The 25,181-nt window shown below is 40.3% G+C and overlaps 2 protein-coding genes across 5 annotated transcripts in view; both read right to left on the minus strand.

The window, feature by feature from the left end:
- Positions 1-3,652: 3,652 nt before the first annotated feature.
- MARVELD2 (MARVEL domain containing 2) lies at positions 3,653-16,608 on the minus strand. Of its 2 annotated transcripts, XM_032769544.2 has the most exons (7): positions 16,489-16,607; positions 14,517-15,689; positions 10,193-10,225; positions 7,873-8,009; positions 7,079-7,250; positions 6,558-6,608; positions 3,653-4,844 (listed from the first exon to the last, which is right to left on the minus strand). In XM_032769544.2, the coding sequence occupies exons 2-7, from the start codon at positions 15,669-15,671 to the stop codon at positions 4,728-4,730; spliced, it is 1,665 nt and encodes a 554-aa protein (XP_032625435.1). In that variant the 5' UTR covers positions 15,672-15,689; positions 16,489-16,607; the 3' UTR covers positions 3,653-4,727. The 2 variants fall into 2 exon arrangements, with proteins under 2 accessions (XP_032625435.1, XP_032625438.1); XM_032769547.2 differs by lacking the exon at positions 10,193-10,225 and having other exon boundaries at positions 16,489-16,608.
- An 866-nt stretch (positions 16,609-17,474) lies between these two features.
- The window catches only part of RAD17 (RAD17 checkpoint clamp loader component), a 31,146-nt gene continuing 23,439 nt past the window's right edge, over positions 17,475-25,181 (minus strand). For 2 of the 3 annotated variants that reach the window (XM_032769541.2, XM_032769539.2), the window contains 2 exons: positions 22,437-22,494; positions 18,599-19,001 (listed from right to left, as the gene is read on the minus strand). In XM_032769541.2, coding sequence (XP_032625432.1) covers positions 18,734-19,001; positions 22,437-22,494 — 326 coding nt within the window. In that variant the 3' untranslated portion in view covers positions 18,599-18,733. Of the gene's footprint in view, positions 19,002-22,436; positions 22,495-25,181 lie in introns of all 3 variants that reach the window. The other variant, XM_032769542.2, reaches the window with a different exon arrangement.

The raw sequence follows: 25,181 nt of genomic DNA on the forward strand, positions 1-25,181 counted from the left end.
ACCGACTGGTAGCAGTCTGGAGTAGCCAGCTTCCACAGTGCAATCACCACATGCTTCTCCAGCAACAGGGCAGCTCTCATTCTTGTGTCCTTGCGCCACAAGGCTGGGGCCAGCTCATCACAGAGTCCCATAAATGTGGCTTTTCTCACACAAAAGTTCTGCAGCCGCTGCTTGTCATCCCAGATGTGCATCACAATGTGATCCCACCACTCAGTGCATGTTTCCTGAGCCCAAAAGCCGTGTTTCAATGTGGTCAGCACCTCCATGTATGCCACCAGCAATCTGGTGTCATAGCTAGTATGTGTGGCAAGATCAATGTTGCACTCCTCTTCCCTTTGTAGTTTAAGAAATATCTCCACTGCCACTCGTGATGTGTTGGTCAGTGCGAGCAGCATACTGGTCAACAGCTCAGGATCAATTCCTGCAGACCAAAAAAGGCAGGGCAGGGCGCGCAGTACACAAACTGTTGAAAGATGGCACCAAATGCGGACGGAAGCACAGAGATTGCTGAGATGCGAAGCAATGCATCATGGGGCATTGGGACAGGATCTAGGATGCCCCGCAACGAAAGAGCAGCGAAAGAGAAGGAGGTGCTCCGTGGGATAGCTGCCCAGAGTGCACTGTTCTGAATGGCGCCGCAAGTGTGAACACGCTATTGCACAGGCAGTTGTCCACGTGAACACACAACAGAAGTTCTCCTTTGGTGCTCTCTGAGCAGCGCTGTAACTGCCAGCACTGTAACTTTGTAAATGTAGACCTGACCTAAGAGTAAATAGTTGGCAAATCCAGCAGAAACTGAGGCCTGGTCTACACTAGGAAATTAGGTCAGTGTAAGTACAAAAATCCACACCCCCAATGATTCTCCTGTTGATCTAGCTACTGCATCGCAGGGGTTGGAGTACTTAAACAGAGGGGAGGGGAGCTGCACCACTGCACTGTTTTATGTGTGGACAAGCCCTGAGTGAATACAGAGACTCTGCTACCCTCACATCCAAGCAGTAAATCCTGCCAAAACACACTGATAGCACAAATTGCTACTGCTAAGCTACAACTCATCCATGGGTAAAGAACTTCAAACCTGTAAAGATGACATAAGGGCCACATTCAGATTAAACAAAAATAAAATTTTCATAACTACTTCACATGAGAGTTCACACTTAAGTATTTGTTAAAGGAACAGACTTGAGAATTTTCACCATCTATCATACAGACCATTTTGTAAAGTAGCATAAGCTTCTAAATAAATAGCTGCTAAGAGGAGTAAAACACATTTAATAAGTTTCCACTATATTATGGGAGAGCATGCTTTCTATACATGTGTCTATTTAACAATTAGTTATGAGCAGAGTTCTTCCACCCAAGCCATGAATCATAGTAAAAGAGCAGATTATTAAAAGGAATGGCAACTAACACATGATGTCTTACAGTGTGAGCAATCTATTCATTATATTTAGTGCACCCTCAGTTCTAGTTTAGCAATGTAGTGTAGTTGCATCATTGTCCTAAAGAATTTCTCCTATATCTGAGGCTTTTCTTTCTCTCTCATATCATGTGACCTCTTGATAAAGAACCCATAATTCCTAGATTTATTTCCCCAAGAGTAATTATATGACAAACAGAATATCAGGTGCGCAAAACTGCTCATGCAGCAGATTAATCTGTAATTTAAAACTAACATCAGAATAATTGCCCCATGAGACAAACCTTAAGTACATTCTGTAAATACTGGAAATAGAATTGTACTGGAATATATGATCTAGAAAGTGGTAAGAAGCATTTATGAAATGCAGCTTTTTCATCCTGGTATTAACACAACAGAAATAGAACTTTGCCATATATACACAAGCAGCACAAGTTCTCTTATAAAAGGGAGGAAATCATGCAGCAGTTGTGGATTACTTTAACATTGAAAGGCAACAACAGTTAAATCCAGACAGGGTCTGCACCTGGGGGCGTGCCTGAGAGATGCAAAGTTATAATATTTAATGGTCACTACCCAGACCCAGGGAGCTTACAAGACTGGTGACCATCCACAAGAACAGAACAGAACAGACCCATATTTCAACAAGTGAAGCTTTCTACATAGTTGAGAATATAAACACGTGAAAGTCAAGTGTGTGTGTGTGTGTAAATTCCAGAGCCATGCTTCATAGTTAAAACCTCACCTTTTTAACTGTAAAACACCACAAAATAAAATGAAAACCAAAAATATCACCCCAAACCAGTGGTATCTGTCCTTTGGGGCCAAAATATACGCCAGATCACAATGCCTCTCATTCAAATTTGGCCCAGTCATCCTTCCGGCATCATGATGCCAGGTCACAGCACCCACAGCAAGCAGCCAGGCCCAGACCTGTGGAACAGGAGCCGCCACTGCAACGCAAGTGTGGGATGGGTTCACTCTGAAACCCCCCTCCAGGGCCTCCGACCCCCTGGGAGCAGGACCTGGTACCCTATTCCCCAAGGGATAAAACAAAACCACCACCACATGCCCCAAAAATAAAACGAAAAAATTATATATATAAAAAAAAACTTCACAGGGCTCAATTCATAGTACCCCAAGAATGTTAAATCCAGCTCATATGAACCTTCTGACAAGTATTTTATGATTTACTGGTTGTTTGGATGGGCACACATTTTAAGACCAGCCGTTAAAACTAACAAGTGATTACCTACGATATACCTAGAAACATACACGTATGTTTTGTAAACTTAGGTTTACAGTTTAAATTCCCAGCTGTCAGAACCTGAGTTTAGATTCTTGAACTAACATTCATTTGGTCATATGGTATGTACCTTTTTATTTCTGGTTATCTTCTGAAGTGTGTAGCACAATAAAGCTCTCAAAATATACGTGATAAGCAATGTGACTAAGTTAACAGCATGCTGGGAAGTCAACAATCCCAATTCCATATCTTGAATACTGAAATCCATCACTGATATTAGTGACAATTTTTTTCACTTTAAGTGTTCCCCTTTTCTTTTTAAAAAAAAAAAAAAGAGGGAGGAAAGCTGGATGTGGCTTTGAATTACAGATCCTTGCAGCGCTGTAGAACAGCAGTGTAAAGTCAGCTGGAAACACCACAGCCTTACACTAGGAGCTATGAACATACCTCTCTACACTCGGAAAGCTAGCATAGTAATAACGGATTATAGCTTGGAGATATAATCCCTTCTAAACTGAGACCAAGCATAGAAAGTTCCAGTAAAAAAAAACAAAAACAAAAACAAAAACCTCTAATAAAAGCAATTGCCTCCAAGCACTTATAGCAAGACTACAAGTATTATGTTTATGTATTGTTTTGGACATTTGAACAACATACTTCAGAACAAAATGTCCAGTGACACACTGGTTCCAAAAACTGTTCAGTGAAGAGGCTACTACCAATGAGAAAATGACTAACAATTTTAGTGTATTTTAATTAGTAAAAAAAGTTCATACAAAAGATAAAACTCTCATAAGATGACATTGTTTTCATAAGTTTGTAAGTATTTACAACTGTGATACAAGATAGATTTACAAATTCAAACCACATTGTAAGGTTCAGTATAAATCTAAATCTCTAGAGGCTGCATTTCACTTGGATTTTCATCACATGCTTATGGTTTATATACCGTAACTTTTTTGGGAGGTTTTATGCTGAGAATTAAAGTTTAAAAATTGTGTACATTTGACTCCTAATGTTTACAATTACCTGCATCAGCTACTCTCTCCAGTTTTCTCAAACAAGAGAGTCACGTTCCTCTTGAATGTGAATAAGTTACCTCACCGCTGCAAAACAGAGGTCAGAATTAAGCTATGCTATGGTTGCTAATATAGGACCTGTTATGCAGTCCTTATTTAGGCAAAACTTCAACTGCTTTCTTTAGAACTTCTGCATGAGAAAAGACAAAGATATAAGAATTAAATAAATATTCACGATCAAACAGTAAGAAGGCTTGTACCACATTTCTCTCCATCCTGTCTGGCAGACGCCACTCAGTAGTTTCTGAGAAATCTGTGGGTTCTCCCTACAGAAAACAACAATCCTCAGAATGGGGGGAAAAAAATAGGCAAAGACTAACAAGTGGCTCTGATTTCGTGGAGCATGTAGGACATGAATGAACAGTTTCATTTATTTGAACTGAAGTGTTTAAATACTCTGCTGAATTATGGCCATAAAAACAGCCCAGTTATTTCCAATACCATATGTAGAGCCCTGCACAGATACAAAATTTGTATCTGCATCCAATCCGCAAACATGATCTGTGGATATGAAGTGGATATCTGCAGGACTCTAACTATACAGGAAATACATCAAGTCACTATCTGAGGTTGTTACAGCACTACTGCACAGATTCTTGACTAGATCTAGAAGAACCAGATCTGGTGGAAAAGGTGCACACATTTAAAGACAAAGACAGAAGAAAGGGAGAACAGATGAGTAAAAATATCATACCTATGATTATATAAAAAGGGACAGACTTGAGCATTAATCTAGTACTAAAGCTTACAATTAATGTAGATGCCATAAAATAGCTTGTTAATTTATTTGTTATATTGCATTTAAAATAGGATTGCATACAAAACCTGTCAAACGCACAAGATTTAAATATACTACATACAGGCATTGATTGAGGAAGCAATTGGTTTCACATTAGGAAGCTGATAAATTTTGAAGATAAATATTTAAAAATAATTTCTATTTCGAAATACTAAGTAGCTTCCACATAAAGTTAAAGTGATACTATGTCTGTACGTTCCAATTCATAACTTTATCGTAGTCCTGAATTCTTTGTTTTATGTGAGAAAGTTTGTTCTTTAGATATTCACAACGTTCCTTTTTCTCCAGAAATGTAGGATCCTGCAGGAAATATACAAGCAAATCAACAACTCATTAATACAATGTATCTTTCAGTTTCCTCCAAGAACAATCAATAATGCACTTGGCTGAGGACAGCATATATGCATATGGGTTCATGCCCTCCAAACACCTGCTGTTCTTCCTTGAACACAATTTCTTCTACCTGCCCTTTTCCTGCTTTCTTGGTGGGTGGAAAAAGGGCTGTGGTTTTGATGTATTTTAGCCATTTAGTAAAGTGATGTAATTTTATTTCTATTTTAAATACGTATGTTGTGCTGCCCTATTTCAGTTATATATTTGTGTTCTGATGGTTTGTATCCGGTGATCTTTAACAACAACAATTTACAAAACAAATGACAACACAGTGAAAACAGACTAATATGAACCCTCAATGTGCATTGAGTAAAAACACAAAAAGGTACAAATCAAGAGATTATATTGCTAAGATTTTACTGGAATGCAAATAATTACACACACATCCCCCACCTACCTTAATAGCAATAAGGTAAAACCACTTCTGGATTCTAGCAATAGTTATTCTGCAACTAATATATATTTCACCCCCCCCCCCCAAAATTTTTTTGTTTAAAAAGAAAATGAGAGACTTCCTTTCAAGATTAAGCATATCTACCACATTGTTTTATCACTGACAAGGAATGTTGGCTTTTTGTTGCATGTGTGGCTGGAAAATGGATTGTTTCCAAAAAAATAACTGAACAATGTTAACAAGCATTCTCCAGGCAAGCCATTAAACAGATGGGACCTACCGTCAAACAGAAAAACACTTTAGCTTAAGAAAGTCAACTGTTTCTTTTTAAATCTAGTTTATATATTTAGTGCTATCACAAGATGCAACCAACATGAAATTGTAATGGGTTGGGCAACAAACTTCACCTATTTTCTCAAGTGTCCAGCATTTTATGTGACAGGTACCCAGAACATTGTAACAGCTTCCCAACGTGCAAAGGCTGGGCATACCCTTAACTAACAGATTGTGCCGGCTGTTAAAGCTGCTTTTGTCTACTTACATCAGTAGTGGGCAACCTGCGGCCTGTCAGCGTAATCCACTGATGGGCCATGAGACAGTATTTACATTGACTGTCCACAGGCACAGCAGTCCGCAGCTCCCAGTGGCCATGTAAACACTGTCTCGCGGCCTGCCAGCAGATTTTCCTGATGGGCCATGTGCGGCCCGTGGACGCAGGTTCCCCACCACTGACTTACATCCTCTTAACCACCCATTGGATTATTATTGCAAACCAGTGGCGTAGCCAGGATGGAACACTTGGGTAGTCCCCAATTTGGGGTGGGCGGGCAATGACGGGGGGCAGGGGGACAGAAGTGTTCGGGGTTGGCATACCACCCCCCTCCAGCTGGCTTAGGGTGTGGAGGGGAGGGAATGGACACTCTGGCCAGGGGCCCCCGAGCCCTAGGTGTGCCCTCATCTCTAGAAGGAGACACCATTCTCCAGCGGCAACAGCCCCCATCTACACTGCCCCACACTGGGCCTGGCTCCCCCAGTGGCAGGCCTACCTTTTTGAAGGATTCTTCTGCTGCTGGGCCACATGCTCACTCACCTGCCCTCCTCCCATTGGCAGATTAGCCACTGGGCCAAGGGGCGTGCCCAGGAGCCCCAGAAAAATGGGCACCCCTATAATCCCACCCACTCTGACCCCCCACCTAGTATTAGCATGTAAAGCTCAAAATACTCACATTCTTCTTCTTTTTGTATTCTTGCAGAACTTTTGAAATTCTGTCATGTTCCTTTAAAACAAAAGGTGAAGCATTTTAAAAACCTTATGTTTGTTGTTAGTGTTCTCCCACAAGTTCTACCCAGAACTGTCAAAAGTATGACCTGAGATACATCTTAGGTTTTGTTTCATGAAAACATTAGTTCAAATTTGTCAACACTAACAACTAAAATTAGTCAAAACTTTCAATTAAGATGGAAACTAACTGAAAACAACTAAAATAAAAACTGATGAAAATATGGGTATAAGCTAGTTATGATGAAGTGTTTCACTATTTCTGTAATATGAAGGTAATAGGTTTTCAGAAAATCAAGTCCATCTTGTTTGTTATCTTTAGTATTATAAGGTCTCTCTCTTCCCATAGGCAGCCTAGCTGTTTAAGATTGTGCTCAATTCTTGAAAACAAATTAGTTAGGTTTTGCAATTATTATTTTTTTTTTTTTTAAAAAAAAAAAAACCACATGCATCTAGTTAGCTACTTACCAGTGTGTTTCCAGGGTGAAGAGACAGCTTACTCATCAATGCATCCAAATCATCAAATTTTTTTAAGACCACCTGAACTTCAGCAGAAAGCTCTTTATATTCAGCATACTGATCGTTGAACACAGCTTTATAGCGATCTCGCTCATCGTCTGTCTGAATTGCTGGGTATTTCCTATAAAAAAATGATTATTAGTGCTGGAGTTATGACTTTCCAAAAAAGCTGTAAATATGGCTTTTTGAGTACATGCAAACTTCCGCAGGTTATATGTAAGACTTTGAAATATGAGTTAAGTGTTATACAAATTACACTTATTTGAAACATGTCCTTATGGAACTATCGAGTTCTATTAGCTTGAAAAGACTATTACTTTTTGTGAATTTTACTCATGTCTAAATTTCCTTTGCTAAGGTTTGATTCTGATTTTGTCAGTCAGACTGTTTAAGAAGAATAAGTATTAGAGGTTTTAGAAAAGTTCAAAGAAATGCCTGTACATTTATTCTTCTCAATTATTTTTGTATTACTGTCTGTCCTTTCCTCATCCCCTTGGTAATTATTCTGTTAGATAGTTTAAATAATTAAAATATTACAAAATTTTGTTTTTAAATTATGCACTTATATTAAATATTTACATGCTACATCCACAGGCTATCATTCTCTTATTTAAAATTAATGTCTAAGAAATTGGAGACCAGTAGAGTATGAAGTATGAAAAAGTTGTTAGACACTAAAATAAGCCCATACAAAAAATACCACCTCTTTGATGAAACAATGGAAAGTTACAAAAAACACTCACGCTAAGTAGTCTGGCATCACTATAGGCTTAGGAATGTGCCCTGATGGTATATGGCTATTAAGTAGTTCAGGTTTCATTTCCACCGATGTAAATTGCTTGTAATTGACTTCTTCTCTTGGTCTGTCTTTACTTTCATACTAATTTTAAAAGTAAAAATGATAAATATAAAAAACACAAAATAATTGTTAGTGTGGAGTTAAAATTACAGTTATTAAATAGTTTCCTGTGCCTTCCTGAGTGCAACTGTAATATTAGAGAGAAAAACTAAGCATGGAGTTAGAAAATTGGTAAGTGTAAAGTGGGTGAATATCTTTTATTGGACCAATCCACCTTACCTCTCTAATATACTGTAACCAACATGGCTACACCACCACTGCATAAAGAAACAAAGTGAGATTTCTCACACAACACAAACTTAAATCTGCCCCAGTAGTGATACCAGTTCCTTTATATATCATTCTTTTGGCAGCTTAGAAATTAGTCTCGTGTGACTCGAATGAAGAACTGGAAAGTTTAAGGAAGTCCTCTAAGATATTACTAGACTAATTGTGATTGTGCAACAAGAAAACTAGTAAGAAAGGTAGCTCAGTGGGTCTAATTTAATCTGTCAATCAGCAACAATTTTTCCCATTCCCTGAGGGTCCTGCTGGAGTGTAGGAATAAGAATCCTGATTTGGTATTGTGGTGCCCACAGAGAAACTGGTAGTTTCTGTTAGGCAGGAGAATGGCACTGTGCAGTTTGCATTTTTTATGTGGGCAGAGTTAAGGCAATACTTAGCACACAACCTTAAGTATTCTTGGGAGCATCAGTACCATTGGAGCCCCTGCACAAGAAGTGCTGTGGGCTCTGGTGTCTAAGGCAGAGTTTCTTTGGGCATGAGCATCTGCCTCAGTGCAAAAAGTGTTCTGACTGCACCAAGAGATCCTGCCCTTGCTGATGCACAGTTAGAGGCATGTCTCAAAATTGATACTGTGGGCTTTGGGGCTTCCCCAGAGAGATCCAGGAGACCTTGATTAGATTACTGAGCACATACAGTTATCCAAAATCACTGGCTTCTCTGCTTTGGGTACACAAGAGGGGAAAATTCTGAAGTCTCAGTATGGCGCTATCTGAAGTATAAGGCTTCAGTTCAGACATGCTAGAGAGTAGCAGAGTTTCTCTCATTGTCTCCTTATTCAACCATTTGCTTGGAGGCTCTGCCTCATCTGATGAGAGACAGTTCAATACCCTTGACTTTAATTTCCCAAGATTCCAACACCTGGCAAAGATTTGCTGATGCCTACACAAGGCACTTTGTGGTAAAGCTGCCCTGGTCTCATTAAACTGATTTAGTTTAAACTGGTAAACTAGGGGTTTGAGCAGTGAAGGCACTGAATCCCAGTGCACAGTAGTCTTGGTTAACTCAGGGCTCAGCATAAAGGATTTACCCTTCAAAGTGCTCCAGGTTAGCCTTTTCTCTCTGGGGTGCCTCAGTAAGGGTTGGGAGGCACTTCCCACACTTCTTTGCTTGTCAGATGACATGTGCAATTATACCCTGCATATCATGGTTGATTCCAAGGCACAAAACAAACATGGTGATCAGTCCTGGGTATTGGGTATCATCCTACAATGTGGCCAAGATGTGAAGACACTGAACTATCTTTCTTCCTTACTATCTCCATACTTGCCAAAAAACCAAGGGGGAGGGCCATGTCCTGACCTGTCAAGGGAAGCACCAGAACAACAAGAGAAATGTGTGACAAGAAGTACTGAACCCAAGCATATTCAAAAAAGTAACAGACCAAGCACTGATACACCAAATGGTCTTAAGTCTGCTGAAAACAAGAAATTGACACACATACAAAAAGGTACCACGGGTGCACCAACACACTTGAGGCAAAGAATTAGAATTCAGAGCTCTGAAGCAGATCCAGCTGAAAAACAAGGCTGAAACCAAGAAAGGCCACTTGATGGGCATCACTAGGCTCTAGAGGAGAGCTGGAACAATGGGTGCTGCTAGTTCCTGCAGGGAGTTCGTGGCTTTCTTTACCATGGTCAAAGAAGTTAACCAGAATATTCAGAAAGCAACCCTGATATACTTCAAAGGAGGTCTTACTTTAGTTCTACCTGATCACTACTTCCCTCAAGGACCAAAAAAGGTTGAGAAATAGTGGAGTTCCACCGGTCTTGTGTTAAGGAGCTAAGACCTAATGCAAGAATCCAACACAGAGAATTAACCTATTCTGGTCAGTGCTTTGGATAACTTTACCTCTTTCCATCCTATAATAATATCAGTTAGAAAATTAGGAGAGACAGACAGAGAATAAATTTGGTTCTTACCATCCTTTGTGGTAGAAAAGATTGTGTTTTCATCTAAAAAAAAAAAAAAGAGTTTATTGTTTAACAAAGGTTTGAAGCATGTATGTATTCTGCAAAAGCACAAACCTCTAATATCCTAAACCCCATACAAATCATACAACACAGGGTATTTGTGATCAATTAATGTTTAAATATATGAGTAAATGTATTATTTTCAGGAAATCTATGTATGGCAGTATGGTGTCATTAGTTTTAAATAAATTTTTAAAGCGAGAAGCCAGTAATTCAAAAAATACTAACAATTTACACAAGTTAATTTGGAGTATCTTATAAGAAGATCCCAGGATTGTCACTCTGCAGCCCAGAATGTCTGCTGAGTCAGTGAGAAGGGATAGAAACAGTTGCAAGCATGGCTGACAGGTGTTTTTTTTGTTTTTTGGTGTTCATCACCAAGTTGAACCATCACTGGGATTCACAGTTTGTTACCATCCAGTTTAGTTCTGAGCTATTTTTGGTTTTTATTTAAAAACAAACACACACAACTTTAAGAATTATACCCACGGGACAGCACAGGCTTTAAGTTACTACTTTTAGATAAGATACTTCAATTTTCTCCCTACCATTTTACTCTTATATTTTGTCCAATATTAAACCATGAACTCTTTGGGGGCAGTGATCATTCTTTTTAAAAAATCTATTTTGGGAAATAACTCAGCCATTAACAATTTTACATCATACTCAGCTCAGTCAAACTAACCACTATAAAAATAATCTATTTAGGAATATTTTAAAGTAAATAGAATAGAACAATGTTGGAGGATGGGTGGGAATAATTTGACCATTTTTATATAAATTTCAGTAAAACTTTTTTCAGATATTTTTATAATTAAAATTCATCATTTAACTAGAATATTGTGAGAATCACACAGATACTCATTTAATTTAAAATTAGGACAAGTCATGAGTGAAACTGAATTTGAAGAAGAAAGATATTAGTTAGAATATTACAAAGAAAAGATAAAAGTTTGAAATTAGAAAGTGGAGGAAATCCACTGTTCTTCCTCCCTAGTGAGAGAAGGAAAATCAAAAACTGAATCCTATAGGTGTGGCTCAAGTATATCCTCTGAATTTTGTGGAATGTGATATTTTAGTGAGTTTTATAAGTTTTAATAAAATGTTAGTTTCAATTTGATCATGTTTTGCACAACCCACTTAGAACGCATTAGTTGATAGGTAAAGCAAAAATAAAACAGATTTTCCGTTATCCACCAGATATGAGATTAAGCAATTAATAATAAAGGATGTTCCTAATATGTTGCAAATGCAATTGCGAAATAGTTGAAACAGAGCACAAGTGATCTTGCAGTCTTATATTTAGAGCAGAGGTCGGCAATCTTTCAGAAGTGGTGTGCCGAGGCTTCATTTATTCACTCTAATTTAAGGTTTTGGGTGCCAGTAATATATTTTAATGTTTTTAGAAGGTCTCTTTCTATAAGTCTATAATATATAACTAAACTATTGTTGTATGTAAAGTAAATAAGGTTTTTAAAATGTTTAAAAAGCTTCATTTAAAATTAAATTAAAATGCAGAGCCCCCCGGACCGGTGACCAAGACCCGGGCAGTGCGAGCACCGCTGAAAATCAGCTTGCGTGCCGCCCTCGGCACATGTGCCATAGGTTGCCTACCTCTGATTTAGAGCCTCTACAACATACAGCAAAATATTTGTCTGATAGTCATACTGCATAAATAATTTGTACTGAACTCTATCAAAGAGATAGAATGATGCCTTATAACAGATTTGTATGCTACATAATGAAAAGAAATTTTATTTCAGTGGATATTTTTTTCCTTTTAAGCCTTAAGCAACTCCACCTATGCCCAATATTGCTAAAATAACTAGAAACCAAGAATTCTCTCTTTTTTTTTTTTTTTAAATACTAGAGCTACAAGGCATACAATGTGAGTGGAAATACACTAATGAGAAAGGGCCTGCAGGAAGAGACCTGAAAACTGATTTAGAATTTAAGGACTAATGCATTAAAGTTTTTTTGTTTCACGCACAATACCCAGAATGTAGGAAACCAGTAAAAAGCAGCACTCAATTATCTAGCTTTCTTTTTCTATTTAAAAAACTGGCAAGCTTTCTTACTCTAAATATTAGAGAAATGTCTTTATATAAGTGACAAATAGGCTTGGTTTTGGCTTCTCACAGCCAAGAATACAGTGCTGAATTAGTAGTGTGAGCAAAGCTGAAAATGCATAGACCATAGTGGTGGTCTGGTATTTTGCATACTCCATTCACAAAATCAGTTTCTTATATCCTTAGATTTCAGAGTAGCAGTCGTGTTAGTCTGATGCATCAGATGAAGTGGGTTTTAGCCCAAGAAAGCTTATGTTCAAATAAATTTGTTAGTCTCTAAGGTGCCACAAGTACTCCTGTTCTTTTTATTTATATCCTTAGAGTAGCTCTGACTAACTTCTAAATTGAAAGTTCTCTCTCCAAAGGCTATTTGTTTTAAGGCCTCCTCCTAAAGTGTTAAAATAAGTCAGTTTATACTATATTCTTCCCTATCTTTTGTTCAGAGAAGAGTATGTACTAAGAAGCAGCTGACCAGCTGGTTTAGGGAAAGTACTTCGACATTTTCCATGTGACTGCATGATCCAAGGTCTGCTGAAATCAATGGAAAGACCACCTTACCTAGTGCCTTTCTGTGACCACCCCGTATTCACACCCTACACATTATTGTAATAATTGTGCAAAATATGCCTTGTGGGTATCATTTAAAAATTTATAACATAATCATCAATATTCTTATGTAAAGTATGTATGAAATGCATATTAAGAGTTATGAACAAGCTGAAATTATGCCAACAATGTGCTTACAAGACAAATCTAGTGCAGGGGTTCTCAAACTGGGGGTCTTGACCCTTAGAGGGGGTCGCAAAGTGGTTACATGTGGGTTGCAAGTTATCAGAGCCTTGGACTGACAGCTCCCAGCCCCCATTACATTTATTTCCCCCTCCGCCGCTTTCAATGTGTAAGCGGGGATCACACTCAGAGGCTTGCTGTGTGAAAGGGAGAGGTCACCAGTACAAAAGGCTTGAAAACCACTGCTGTAGGGTAACTGGTTTCTCAAAGGTAAAGGATAAGGTGACACCTCAAGCCAAGTGTCATTGGCAATCTGGCAAAGAACAGGGTCAGGCACAGACAGCACCACTTTCACTTCACATCACCTTTCTCACAGCTGAAATGAACTTTATCTAGGGGTAAACCTCAGGAAAATGCATTCCAAAGGATTACTAAACTATAAAAGGGAGAGGCAAAGACACCCCAATCTCTCTCTCATCTAAGAGGACAAAGTAACCAGCGCTTTGAACTGGAGAGTGTGGTGGGGCGGAGATTGTGACCTAGAATTTGGTCATTCATGTTGCTGGAAACGTGGTAAAGATTTTACTTTGAACTAAGTCTAGCTTAAGTTTTAGCTACTAGAAAGCATTTTATTTTTATTTCTCCTGTAACTATTTCTGACTTTACCACCTTATACTTTTAATACCTTATACTCACTCAAAATCTCTTTGTAGTAAAATAAACTTGTTTTATTTTTAATCTAAATTAATCCAGTGCTGTGTTCAAACTGAACAGTTTGGTAACCCCGGTTAAAGTAACAAGCTGTTGAATGTTGGCCCTTTAATATCTGAAAATTCAGGACTAGAAATGTATTGGGGTCACCTGCAAGTAATAACTAAGGCTGGTGGAAGCCAGAGTATGACTGGATGTTGCTGACAGGCTGCTGGGGTCTGAGCTGATGGACACTCAGGGTGTGACCTGCATGCTATCTGGTTGTTTGTGAGTTGCTGTAGCTGGGAACTACAGCAGCAAAGCATTGTGAGGCACCCAAGATTACAGGAGCAGGCAGTGCTTCAATTGCGCCAGGGCAGCTCACTGCATCTCTAGGTTTGGCAGTTCACTGCTCTGGCACTTCTGGGCTTGCTGCATCGTTATGAAAGTTTAAAAAAAAAAAATTGCTTGGGCCCCAGCACTTCTTTCATTACAAATTAAACACTGAGGGCAGGCAGTGATAACCTCTCAGTGGTCTGGAATGCACATTGCAATGTGACACTTCCCTTTGGTGAGCTCAGAATATTACAAAAGTGGGTAAAATATTCCTGCTGTATAGTTGGGAAAACTAGTACCAAGACAACTTGCCTAATACGACAGTTAGCCCAAGGCACAATGATAACTGGAACCCAATGTCTATTATTTCATCCCACCTTGCAACATGCACTCTAAATGCACACAAGCAAATTGATGCAATCAGTTTGATGTGATAGTTTTTGACTTACCTCTTGTTCCATTAATTCTCTATGCCTCCTTGCTCCTTCATGTCTCCATAGCTTTAGGCAAACTACTGTACTAATAAGATAGACAATCACCGTAACAAACAAAAAGATCATTGCTGCTGTCTGTCCCCCTTCTATGCGACAAAATGATGCATTCATTGGTGTTTGAAATAATTGGTAATAGCAGAGTCCACCTCGGTTAGCATCATTCACATAGACTATTGCAGCCGCCATATACAGAATGAATAATGCAACATTAATTCCAAATTCAGTTAAAGGCCACCAATTCGAGTCCAGAAGAATAGTTCGATAGTACATTGACATGCCAAGCACTAGAAGCGCTATAGTCACTACCCAAGCCAAGCCTGCTACTACAAGTATAAAAGGAGTTTTGGGGCCACTATAATAATAGCCTCCATATACACTGTTTGCTGTAAAACCATATGGCTGTGAGTATCCAAACATGTTGTACCATTCATTATCTTTGTGTATATAGGCTGTGACACAAGCAAAGACAGCTGCACCTAAAAGCAGCTCTACAACACACAGAATTCTGAGTAAACCTGCCCATGATTTCATGTAGGAGTATCTCAAATTATAAGCTTCCACCTTCTCACTGTAAGTTAGAGCCATTTGAGTATGTCGTTCTAGGGAGGCATAAGGATCTTGGGTAAGCATGGCTTCAGCTTGTTTGCCTGAATTATAGCTTCCACCTGATCCTCCATATGGGTCTTTATAGGAACTAGCAGCTGACTTGTGATTTTGCTGTACTGGAGATGCTGGTGGAGAACATTCAACTCCACTGGAAGTGTATTTTATATCTGACGGTGGCTTATCCAATTCTGGGTTATTTCTTCTCCCTTTGAAGAAGTTCTTCCAGGAGTCTGGAATAAATCGTCTTACTGGTTTCAGATCAGAGGGTTCTTCACTATTACTTGGGTAAAACTCAGGGCCGAGAGGTGGTTGCAGTGGGAGAGGTGGTGGCGGCAAGCGATCTGCACTCAGTAGCAGTTCAGCGTTTTGTGAACTTTGAGGCAGACTTTCTGTATCTTCTAGAAAAGAGGAATCCACAAATACTTCATCATATTGTGTAGATCTGCCATGCTGCCTTGATCTGTGCTGCGACAATGCACTTCTGGAAGACATTTGTGATTCCATCTCCTGTTCTAGGAACACCTAGATAATTGTATGAACATTTATAAGTTATCCCCTTCCCACTTTATTTGCATTTTCTACAAACATCAAAGAAGAAATTGTTAAATACCCAACAACAGGCTCAGCATTGAACAAGCCAAAAATAAAAACTATTCCTGGAGGAGCTCACAACCCCACCAAAACTGGTGCATTCTTCAAAGAAAAGCCGATGTTTTTAAAAAAAATAAACCCATTCCACCTGGAAACAATCATGCTTCATATTTTATCCTCTGGTGTTAGAGCGAAGATAACGCAGAGCAATTAACAACGACTACAGCAGCCATTTCACGTTGACAATGCAAAGTCTAAGACCGAAGTGTGGGGAATTTTTTTAAATGATCTATAAACTAAACTCAAAGGATTTTATACCGAGTCCGTCTCCATCAAGCGACGCGCAGAGGCGCACGGGGCACTTCTCCGGCCGCTGTTTCACAAAGTCCCAGGAAAAAGGAACAAAGACCTCCTAGGCCCCGATTCTGCAACGGGATCTGTAGAGAGCGGCCCCCACCGCCCCATGGATCCCCGCTCCGCGGCTCCCGACCCTGCACGGCCCCTGCCCTCCTCTATCCCCGGCCAGACAAGGGCGATCCCGCTCACCGCGAGCCTCCGCGTCCCGCCAGCAACTTCTCAGCTCCCCGCCAGGTACCGGCGCACGACGCCCAACTGCCCGGGTCGGTGGGTGGGGCCGCTCGGCAGGGCGCCGCACTCCGCTTGGATCCGCGCTCGCCTCCGCCTGAGCCGCTCCCGCCTCGTCCCCTCCGGCCCCGCCCCGGGAACTCACCTGCCACCCCCGCCTCCAGCCCGGGCCTCGCGGGCACCTGCGCTCGGCTCGACCTGGCCCGTCCCTGCGCCATTTGCCCTCAGCGCGGACACGCTAACTTACGCTGAACTGCAGCGCTCTGCTCCCGGGGCAGGCGGGGTCGGTCCGTCTGCCGGTCAGCCCCCGCAGCGAGAAACCTACGGACCCGTCCTCACGCCAGCCTAGGCCAACAAATCCCAACTGCTAAGGGGCGAGTGAGGGCAGGGAGCCTGCCTGAGCCCTGCCTTACCCCGGGCAGCCAACTAACCCCAGGCTCCTGTGGCTGGCGGGGCGACGAGGTGAAAGATAAAGATGTTTGCGGCCATTAAATGGGTTGGACGGGGCCTGCCTTGCGAGCAGGGCAGAGCTGAGAGTGAAGATTGCGTGGCCGATAACCGCTACTGCCTTGAGTTACAGCAGCAGCAGCAGCACCACCACCACCCTCCCCCCTCGCCTTCAAATTACCGCCGAGCAAAACGTGAGCGCGAGGTGCTCCTGCCCCGTGAAACATAGGGGAGTATAATGATGTAATAGACAACTGCATTCATGGTCATTAGGATACTGGCATCGTGCTTACATTCTGAAGAGCTCCATGTTTCTATTTAAATGGAAAAGGTGAAATCGTCACGTTAAGGTATTCAGGCCTGTTTTCCTATTTTAAAGATAAAAATAGCCAGTGTTTTCCACCATTTAAAGCCAGCCATAACAGAGGGGTGTACTGTAGCTGATTTCTAGTTGCTGATAAAAACTGAAAGTTTTCAATGATTTGGCAAAGACAGCCCATGGTAAACTTTTGACCCCCATGAGTTAATACATGCTCTGTGGCTATGGTCTGTGTTTATTGCTGTAGCAGAAACTTAAGTGAGCTTGATCCTGTAGGCCTGACTCAGGCACAACTTCTACCAAGTATGGACAGCAGGATTAGGCCACTATTAAGACTAAAGGGATGGCTAGGTGAAATTTCAGTATAAGAACACATCAAAACGATTATTTATTGCCATACGAAGGATATACAAAGTTTTCATCTACAGATGCTATTTTATGGTCTATTCATGGAAAATACTTACATTCCTATAATGCAGTGGTTCTTAAACTTTTGTACTGGTGACCCCTCTTCCCAAAGAAAGAGGGGTCACACTCAGACTAATAAATTAAAAACACTTTTTCAAATATATTTAATACCATTGTAAATGCTGAAGGCAACGCACAGGTTGGGGTGGAGGCTGACAGCTCGCAACCCCCCACCCCATGTAATAACCTTGCAACCCCCCTAGGGGGCCCAAACCCCAGTTTGAGAACCCCTGCTACAATCTCATCATTTATCAGTACCACAGGATTTTATTTATTTAGACAGACACCTTCTGCGAAGTATATCTAAATTTAGATGTCATTAAGACGAAAAATGTCTTCACATAAACTATTAATTTCCTAAAGAATACAAAGCACTTTAATTTTAATGATGTATTCCTTGATAAATTATGCAAATATCTCAAAAAAATCTAAGATCTACTATACAACATATGCATCTTTTTATAAACATAGATATACAACATATGCATCTTTTTATAAACATAGATAAAATATCTATCTGGCCAAAAAAGTACAAAATTGTAACAAGTAACAGTAAGAGATTTATTATTTACATCAATACTGAACTAACTTTTTTTACAATTTACATTTTATTCTTTCTTCCCTCAAAAGGTTTCCAAACAGTAGTAAATGGTTTCAGCAGCATGTGAGATTTAGTAAAACCTCCAAATGCTGACAAAAAGTATACAAGCTATACCCAGAAACTGCAAGATTAAATTAAAAAGTGTAAAAAAATAAAATTGTGATTTACTATTCACCATTAGTTTTCTTTCAAATATTTCAGCTCATTTATAATTTTAATTTTGTTTAAATATAGGTTACTATGATGGCTCAGGACAGGCAGGGAGCAACGTCTTTGATTAAATTCACACACTTAGGGCTTCATACTGCAACGTCAAGGGAAGTTAAAGAAACTTGGCTCCTTGATACTATCCCAGTACACACTGGGCTTAAGCCTGTAGCATACTCTCATGTGATTAGTCACAGGAATATTAAGGGAGAATTAGAATTGGCCCACTCTTTAATACATCATTGATGCTTTTGTTACAATCTAGTCAAGAAATAATCCTTTACCACATAATAAAAGAACAATTCTGTTAAACAATGTTAGACCAACGGCACTGACATTTTGTTGCACTCAATCACTATCATATTCATCTATTTTTAATTCATCTTCCTCAAGGATTGCTTGTGCTGTAATAGGCTGAGGTTGACTACCTGGTAGTTCAATACCACTAGCCTGGCTGGAAGTAAGAGGAAATTCATCTGGCTCAGTCTCATTTATTTGGTTTTTCTCCAACTGGACAAGCACCTCTAGAGGCTGCATGGCAGAAAGGTCTCCTTCGTCAATATTTTCAAAGCCTTGCATACCCAGATCTTTATCTGTAAGAGTTTCAAGCTTTAACCTGCAAAATCATAACCACCATCAGTAACAAGAAAATATAAAATGAAGCACTCTCTTTCACAGATCATGGAAGTTGCAATGGAATAAGTCACCCATGTATCACACTAAATAATCCCTTTTCTTTAGTATTTACAGCTTTCAAAATATTTGCATTGTTATAACCATAGCTAAAATATACATCCTCCTCCTTCCTAAACCAGTACTTCTAATAATTTGTATTGCTTTTCTTTGTGCATCCTCTAGTTACAGAAATTTGGTGCCCAGAACTACACACAACATTGCAAGTGCACTTACACTAGAGATGTATAGGAGTACTCGCTCCTTGCTCTTTGTAAGTACTGCATTTGTGTATGCAGCTCAAAACTACAAATGGCTGGTTTTAAATGTTATCACATTGCTACATTTGCTGCTCATTATCACCTCTTAAGTCTCTTTTAGCATTACTGCTTCTAGATTTTTCCCTGCCATGACGCATTTGTGGTCAGATTACTTTGCCTTAGAAAAATGTAAACTGTTACAAGTTGAATTATTTATTTCTAGCAACGCCTATAGTGCGCTAGACACTTTCCAAACATAAAAGATGGCATTGTTCCCTGCCCCTTAAGGAATTCCAGTATATATAAAAAAAATCTGAAAGAGGGAAGGGAAAGAGATTACAGTTCTATTTCTCATTTTGCTTTTCTGATCATGTTTCTAATCTATCTAGGTCTCTTTGTATTACTACTTTGTCATGAGTGGTGTTCATAACTTTCACCAATTAATATCATGGCCAGTTTCCATTAACGTGATGTTTTTAACCTCTTCCAGATGATAAAAAATGTTGACAGGACTGGTCCTAATGCTTAGCCCCATAGTAACCCACTAGACACTTCCAACTGATAAACTACTATATATTGTCACTCTTAGTTTACAGTCTTTACCCATGACAGTGCCCCTATCCTAGGCAACACGAATTAGGGTTTTTTTTTTTTTTTTAGGGTCAGAAAATACCATATTGCCCCTGTATAAATCCATGGTATGCCCACATCTTGAATTGTGCGTACAGATGTGGTTGCCCCATCTCAAAAAAAAAAAGAGATATATTGGAATTGGAAAAGGTTCAGAAAAGGGCAGTAAAAAATGATTAGGGGCATGGATCTGTTTCCATATGAAGAGAGATTAAGATTGGGACTTTTCAGCTTGAAAAAGAGATGACAAAGGGGGGAATATGATAAAGATCTATACAATCATGACTGGTGTGCACAAAGTGTTATTTAATCCTTATCATAACACAAGAATTAGGGGTCACTACATGAAATTACTAGGCAGCAGGTTTAAAACTAATAGAAGGAAGTATTTCTTCACACACACTATCAACCTGTGGAACTCTTTGCCAGAGGATGTTGTGAAGGCCAAGACTATAACAGAGTTCAAAAAAGAATTAGATAAACTCATGGAGGATAGGTCCATCAGTGGCTATTAACCAGGATGGGCAGGGATGGTGTCCCTAGCCTCTGTTTGCCAGAAGCTGGGAATAGACAAAAAGGGATGGATCACTTGATGATTACTTGTTCTGTTCATTCCCTCTGAAGCATCTGACGTTGGCCACTGTTAGAAGACAGGATACAGGAGTAGATGGACCTTTGGTCTGATGCATTTTGGCTGTTTTTATGTTAGGATTTCATGACAGTACCAAATGCTTTACCGGTATCAATATGTTTAATGAGACATACAAGGTGGGTGAAGCAATCTCTTTTATTGGACCAACTTCTGTTGCTGCAAGAGACAAAAATTTGTCTCCCACCAACAGAAGGTCCAATAAAAGGTATTACCTCACTCACTTTGTATCTCTCATATCCTGGGATCAAATATAAATATATATTTATTTCATGGCATTAAATGAAATAAATGCTTTACCCATTGCCCCATCTCCAAAAACATTTAATGAGCTATAATCTGCAATTTTTTTTTTCCCCTCAAGAGGAAGTGGTCCTGCAGGTGAAACCCTTCTCAAAATACCTGCATTATTGGTATTGCTGTAGTAATGGATTATCACTCTCTTGAAAGTCTGCTTCAGACAGAGACATTTCATAGAGAAAAGTCTAAAAATAATTTGAGAATACTACATTTCTCAATTCTGGTCAGTCGGAATGCAAGGGTGCCTTTTCTGTAATCTACTTAATTTAAATGGCTTTTATTTCTAAAATTAAATTTCTTGGGAAATATGAGAATAGAAGCTTTCACTTCAGAATCACTATTTTAAATTCAGTTAAAGTAGGTAGAGGGTCAAAGTCATAACCATCTGATCTGTTCAGTGACCAGTTTGATAAGTGAAGTGACTTGGTAATCTCTTTCCAGTTTCTTGTGGTCAAGTTCTCATAGCACCAAAATAAAATAAAATAACCCCCCACCCCAAAAAAATAAAAAAACCCCACACAACTCACTAACACATCACATTTAAAACTCCTGCTGGTCTCTCACAGATCAAGGTTGTGAGAGGTTATGGAAACTTAACTGTCATCCTACGCCTAGAAATGAGTCCTTTAGTTGCGGTCCAATGATATCAAAATATGGGATACGCTGCAGTGTCACTGTCTGAGCTCTACATGTTCTATGGATAAGTAGGATTTTGGTCACTGACTGTCAATTTGGCTACCTTATGTAAGGATTTTTAGGAATCAGACAGTGGAAATTCATAACTCCATATATTGTACAAATCATAAACCTGCTACAAATTAACTTATGCCTATTTTATACTAAATAAAAATATTCCTCAAGTATTCACAGAGCAATAGTATAAAATTCCATGAGACAAAAAAAATCATGTTTTTAACTTCAGAGTAATAGGAATACTTTAAAATCACTTTCTCAATAGATCATAATTTTATAAACGTATAACTGTTTCAAAGAAGATAAGAACAGTTTCTGCTTTATATCATCTTTCTTGCTCACCTAATATTGCATCTAATATACTGTCTGTCAAAATGTCAGGGGTAATCTCATGGTATGTAAGGAGTAAAAGGACAGAATAACTTTTACTCTTTCTGGCTTTTGTAAGTTAATTTGTATACATTTAACATTTAGTAACACATAGGCTTCAACCAGGTCAGGTCCCCGTGGTAGTAGGCACAGCACAAGGCTGCATTTGATGCAGTGGAAGAGAGGGAGCCAATGGAGAAAGGATACAGTCAGAGTGACAAGCCAGCAAGATGATCTTAACAGCAGCATTTTGAATGGTGACAGGTTGCAGACATCAAGGCCAGAGAGGAGGAGGTTGCAGTAGCCAAGGCATGAGATGATGAGAACTTGAATGAGAGTTTCGGTAGCGTGAACAGAAAGGAAATAGCTCATCTTGGAGACGTTGTGCAGGAAAGATGATGCACTGTAGAGTATCTTTGATTTTCAATATATAAAACATGAATGGTGCTTTTCTAACACAAATAAGATTTACATTTACCCTCCAAAGTGTCTCTTCAAGGGAAGCCTTCCAACATCCTGGATAAAGGCAATCTGAGCTGAGAACAAAGACAGAATCACTGTCACCTTGGACTAGTCATAATGCACATAAAATAAAGCACACAAGAAAAATAAAATGTAGTTCACGAATCTTGTAAATGTCCACAAGATTTTTTGGTATAGTAGTTAAAATTATCCTATTATGAATTTTCACAACGTATAATGCCATACAACTCTATATCAAATTAAGAAATAGCAGTGAATAAAGTGGCTAGGATTTTTTAATCTTATGTAGGCATCTGTAAATATGTTGTAGTAACCAATTCAGATAGCCTTCAGGATGACTCCATCTTGAAACTGGAAAGGCCTTATCTCAGCTTTATGTATGCTTAAAGGCATCTAGTTCAATATCTAATAAGTGGACCCTGTTTTCCAAACAATGAACTTTGTGATATGTCAGAAGTCATTTTATTCTAAATGACTTCTGACACTGAGATTGCCATCAGCTTCCTGAACTGAGTGGCCTCATATTTCCCATACTCTTTGCATACAAATGGAAGAAAAAATGTTTCCTAAACCTGCCAGAAATGAAAAACATGGAATTGTTGAAAATACAACTTATTTTGTCTAAACCTCAAATAAAGTGGGCAGCTAAACTTCTATTATAACAGCAATATCATGACCCTCTCTGATTTCCTATTATGTTATAATCAGATTTCTGCACTTCCATAAGATACTCTGCCTTCAGAGTATCTTTTGGTTTATCCACTAGTAAATGGAAGTATTGTCAAAGAATGCAGAGGGGCAATGAAAGCAATTAAAATACATCTCTCATTAGGAAAAACCAACAGCATTTGCCATATGAAGTGAACTGGATTAAGGATTAGGTTACAGTACAAAACCTCAATAGCAATACATAACCTGGAGATGCCATACAAAAGGAAGGAAAAGACAGTTATCTTTTTCCGTTACTGGTGTTCTTCGAGATGTGTTGCTTATGTCTATTCCATAATAGGTGTGCATGCTTGCCACATGCACGGGTGTCTGAAGTTTTTCCTCTAGCAATACCCGTAGAGGAGCCCCCCTAGTGACCCCTGAAGTGGCGCCTCCATGGCATGGTATAAGGGGTGCTGCAAGCTCCACTCCCTCAGTTCCTTCTTGCCAGACAACTCCGACAGAGGGGAAGGAGGGTGACGTGTGGAATAGACATGAGCAACACATCTCGAAGAACACCAGTTACGGAAAGGTAACTGTCTTTTCTTCTTCGAGTGACTGTTCATGTGTATTCCACAATAGGTGATTCCAAGCTGTATCTGTTGGAGGTGGATAGAAGTTCACAAACTTTCGGGATGGAGGACAGCCCTGCCAAACCCGGTGTCCTCTCTGGTCTGAGAGATGATCACATAATGCTAGGTGAATGTGTGAACCGAACACCATGTGGCAGCCCTACAAATGTCCTGAATAGGGACATGGGCTAAAAAGGCAGCTGAGGAGGCCTGAACCCTAGTCGAGCGTGCTCTCACAATTGACGGCAGGGGGATTCCGGCCAGGTCATAACAGATACAGATGCATAAGTGATCCAGCTGGAGAGCTGCTGAGTGGAAATTGGCTGACCTCTTATGCGTTTGGCCGAGGCGATGAACAGCTGCGAAGACTTCCTGAACAGCTTAGTCTGCTCCAGGTAACAGGCAAGAGCCTGTCTCACATCCAGCATGTGGAGGTGGCGCTCCTCACTGGACACATAAGGCTTGGGACAGAGCACTGGCAGGAAAATGTCCTGACCCATATGGTAGGCAGAGGCCACCTTCAGGAAGAACGAAAGATGTGGGCGGAGCTGGACCTTACCCTTATGGAACACCATGTACAGGGGGTCGGATCAGGGCCCTGAGTTCCGAGACCCACACAGCTGATGTGATTGCCACAAGAGGTGCAACCAGGAGCATGTAGCCAGTGGCTCCAGTGGGGAGCCCATCAGGCGGGCCAGCACTAAGTTCAGGTTCCACTGCAGGACTGGGTGCCTAACGTATAGGAAGAGACGATCCAATCTCTTAAGTAATCGCCCAGTTATAGCATGGGAGAATACTGTGAGCCCCCGCACCAGCAGGTGGAAGGCCTGTAGGCAAATGTCGTGGGTTATGCAGAAGTCCCACAGCTTGAAGGCTTCCAGGCAGAAGATCAGGCCCCGCCTTGCCTGTTATAAAACATCATGGCCGTGCTGTCCGTGAGAACCCTGACCACTTGGCTCTTCAAGTGCGACCGGAAGGCCATGCACTCCAGCCATACTGCCCGAGCCCCCTGATGTTTAGGTGGAGGGCTAGATCCTGTGCAGACCATGGACTTTGGGTCTGAAGGGCTCCCACATGGGCTCACCACCCCAGGTTCAAGGCACTGGACACTAGTTCCATCACCAGGGGCCTGCCTCTGAAGGGGACCCTGCAGCGCACATTCTCTGGGGAGGACGGCCATCGTAGGGAGGTGATCACTGATTCGGGCACAGTGAGGACTTTGTCCATCTTGTCTCTGGCCTGGGAGAATGCCGAAGCCAACCAGAGCTGGAGGGGCCTCGTCTCGAGTCTGGCATGATCGACCACATATGTGCATGCTGACATGTGACCCAAGAGCTGGAGACATGCTCTGGCTATTGTCACTGGCTATTCTCACTGTGTCGATGTGCTCTTTCAGGGTCTCGAATCTGTCCGGTGGGAGGGAGGCTGTGGCTAACATGATGTCCAGGACTGCCTCGATA

The sequence above is a fragment of the Chelonoidis abingdonii genome, chromosome 6 (assembly GCF_003597395.2).
Source record: "Chelonoidis abingdonii isolate Lonesome George chromosome 6, CheloAbing_2.0, whole genome shotgun sequence".
In the NCBI taxonomy this organism is placed as follows: domain Eukaryota; kingdom Metazoa; phylum Chordata; order Testudines; family Testudinidae; genus Chelonoidis; species Chelonoidis abingdonii.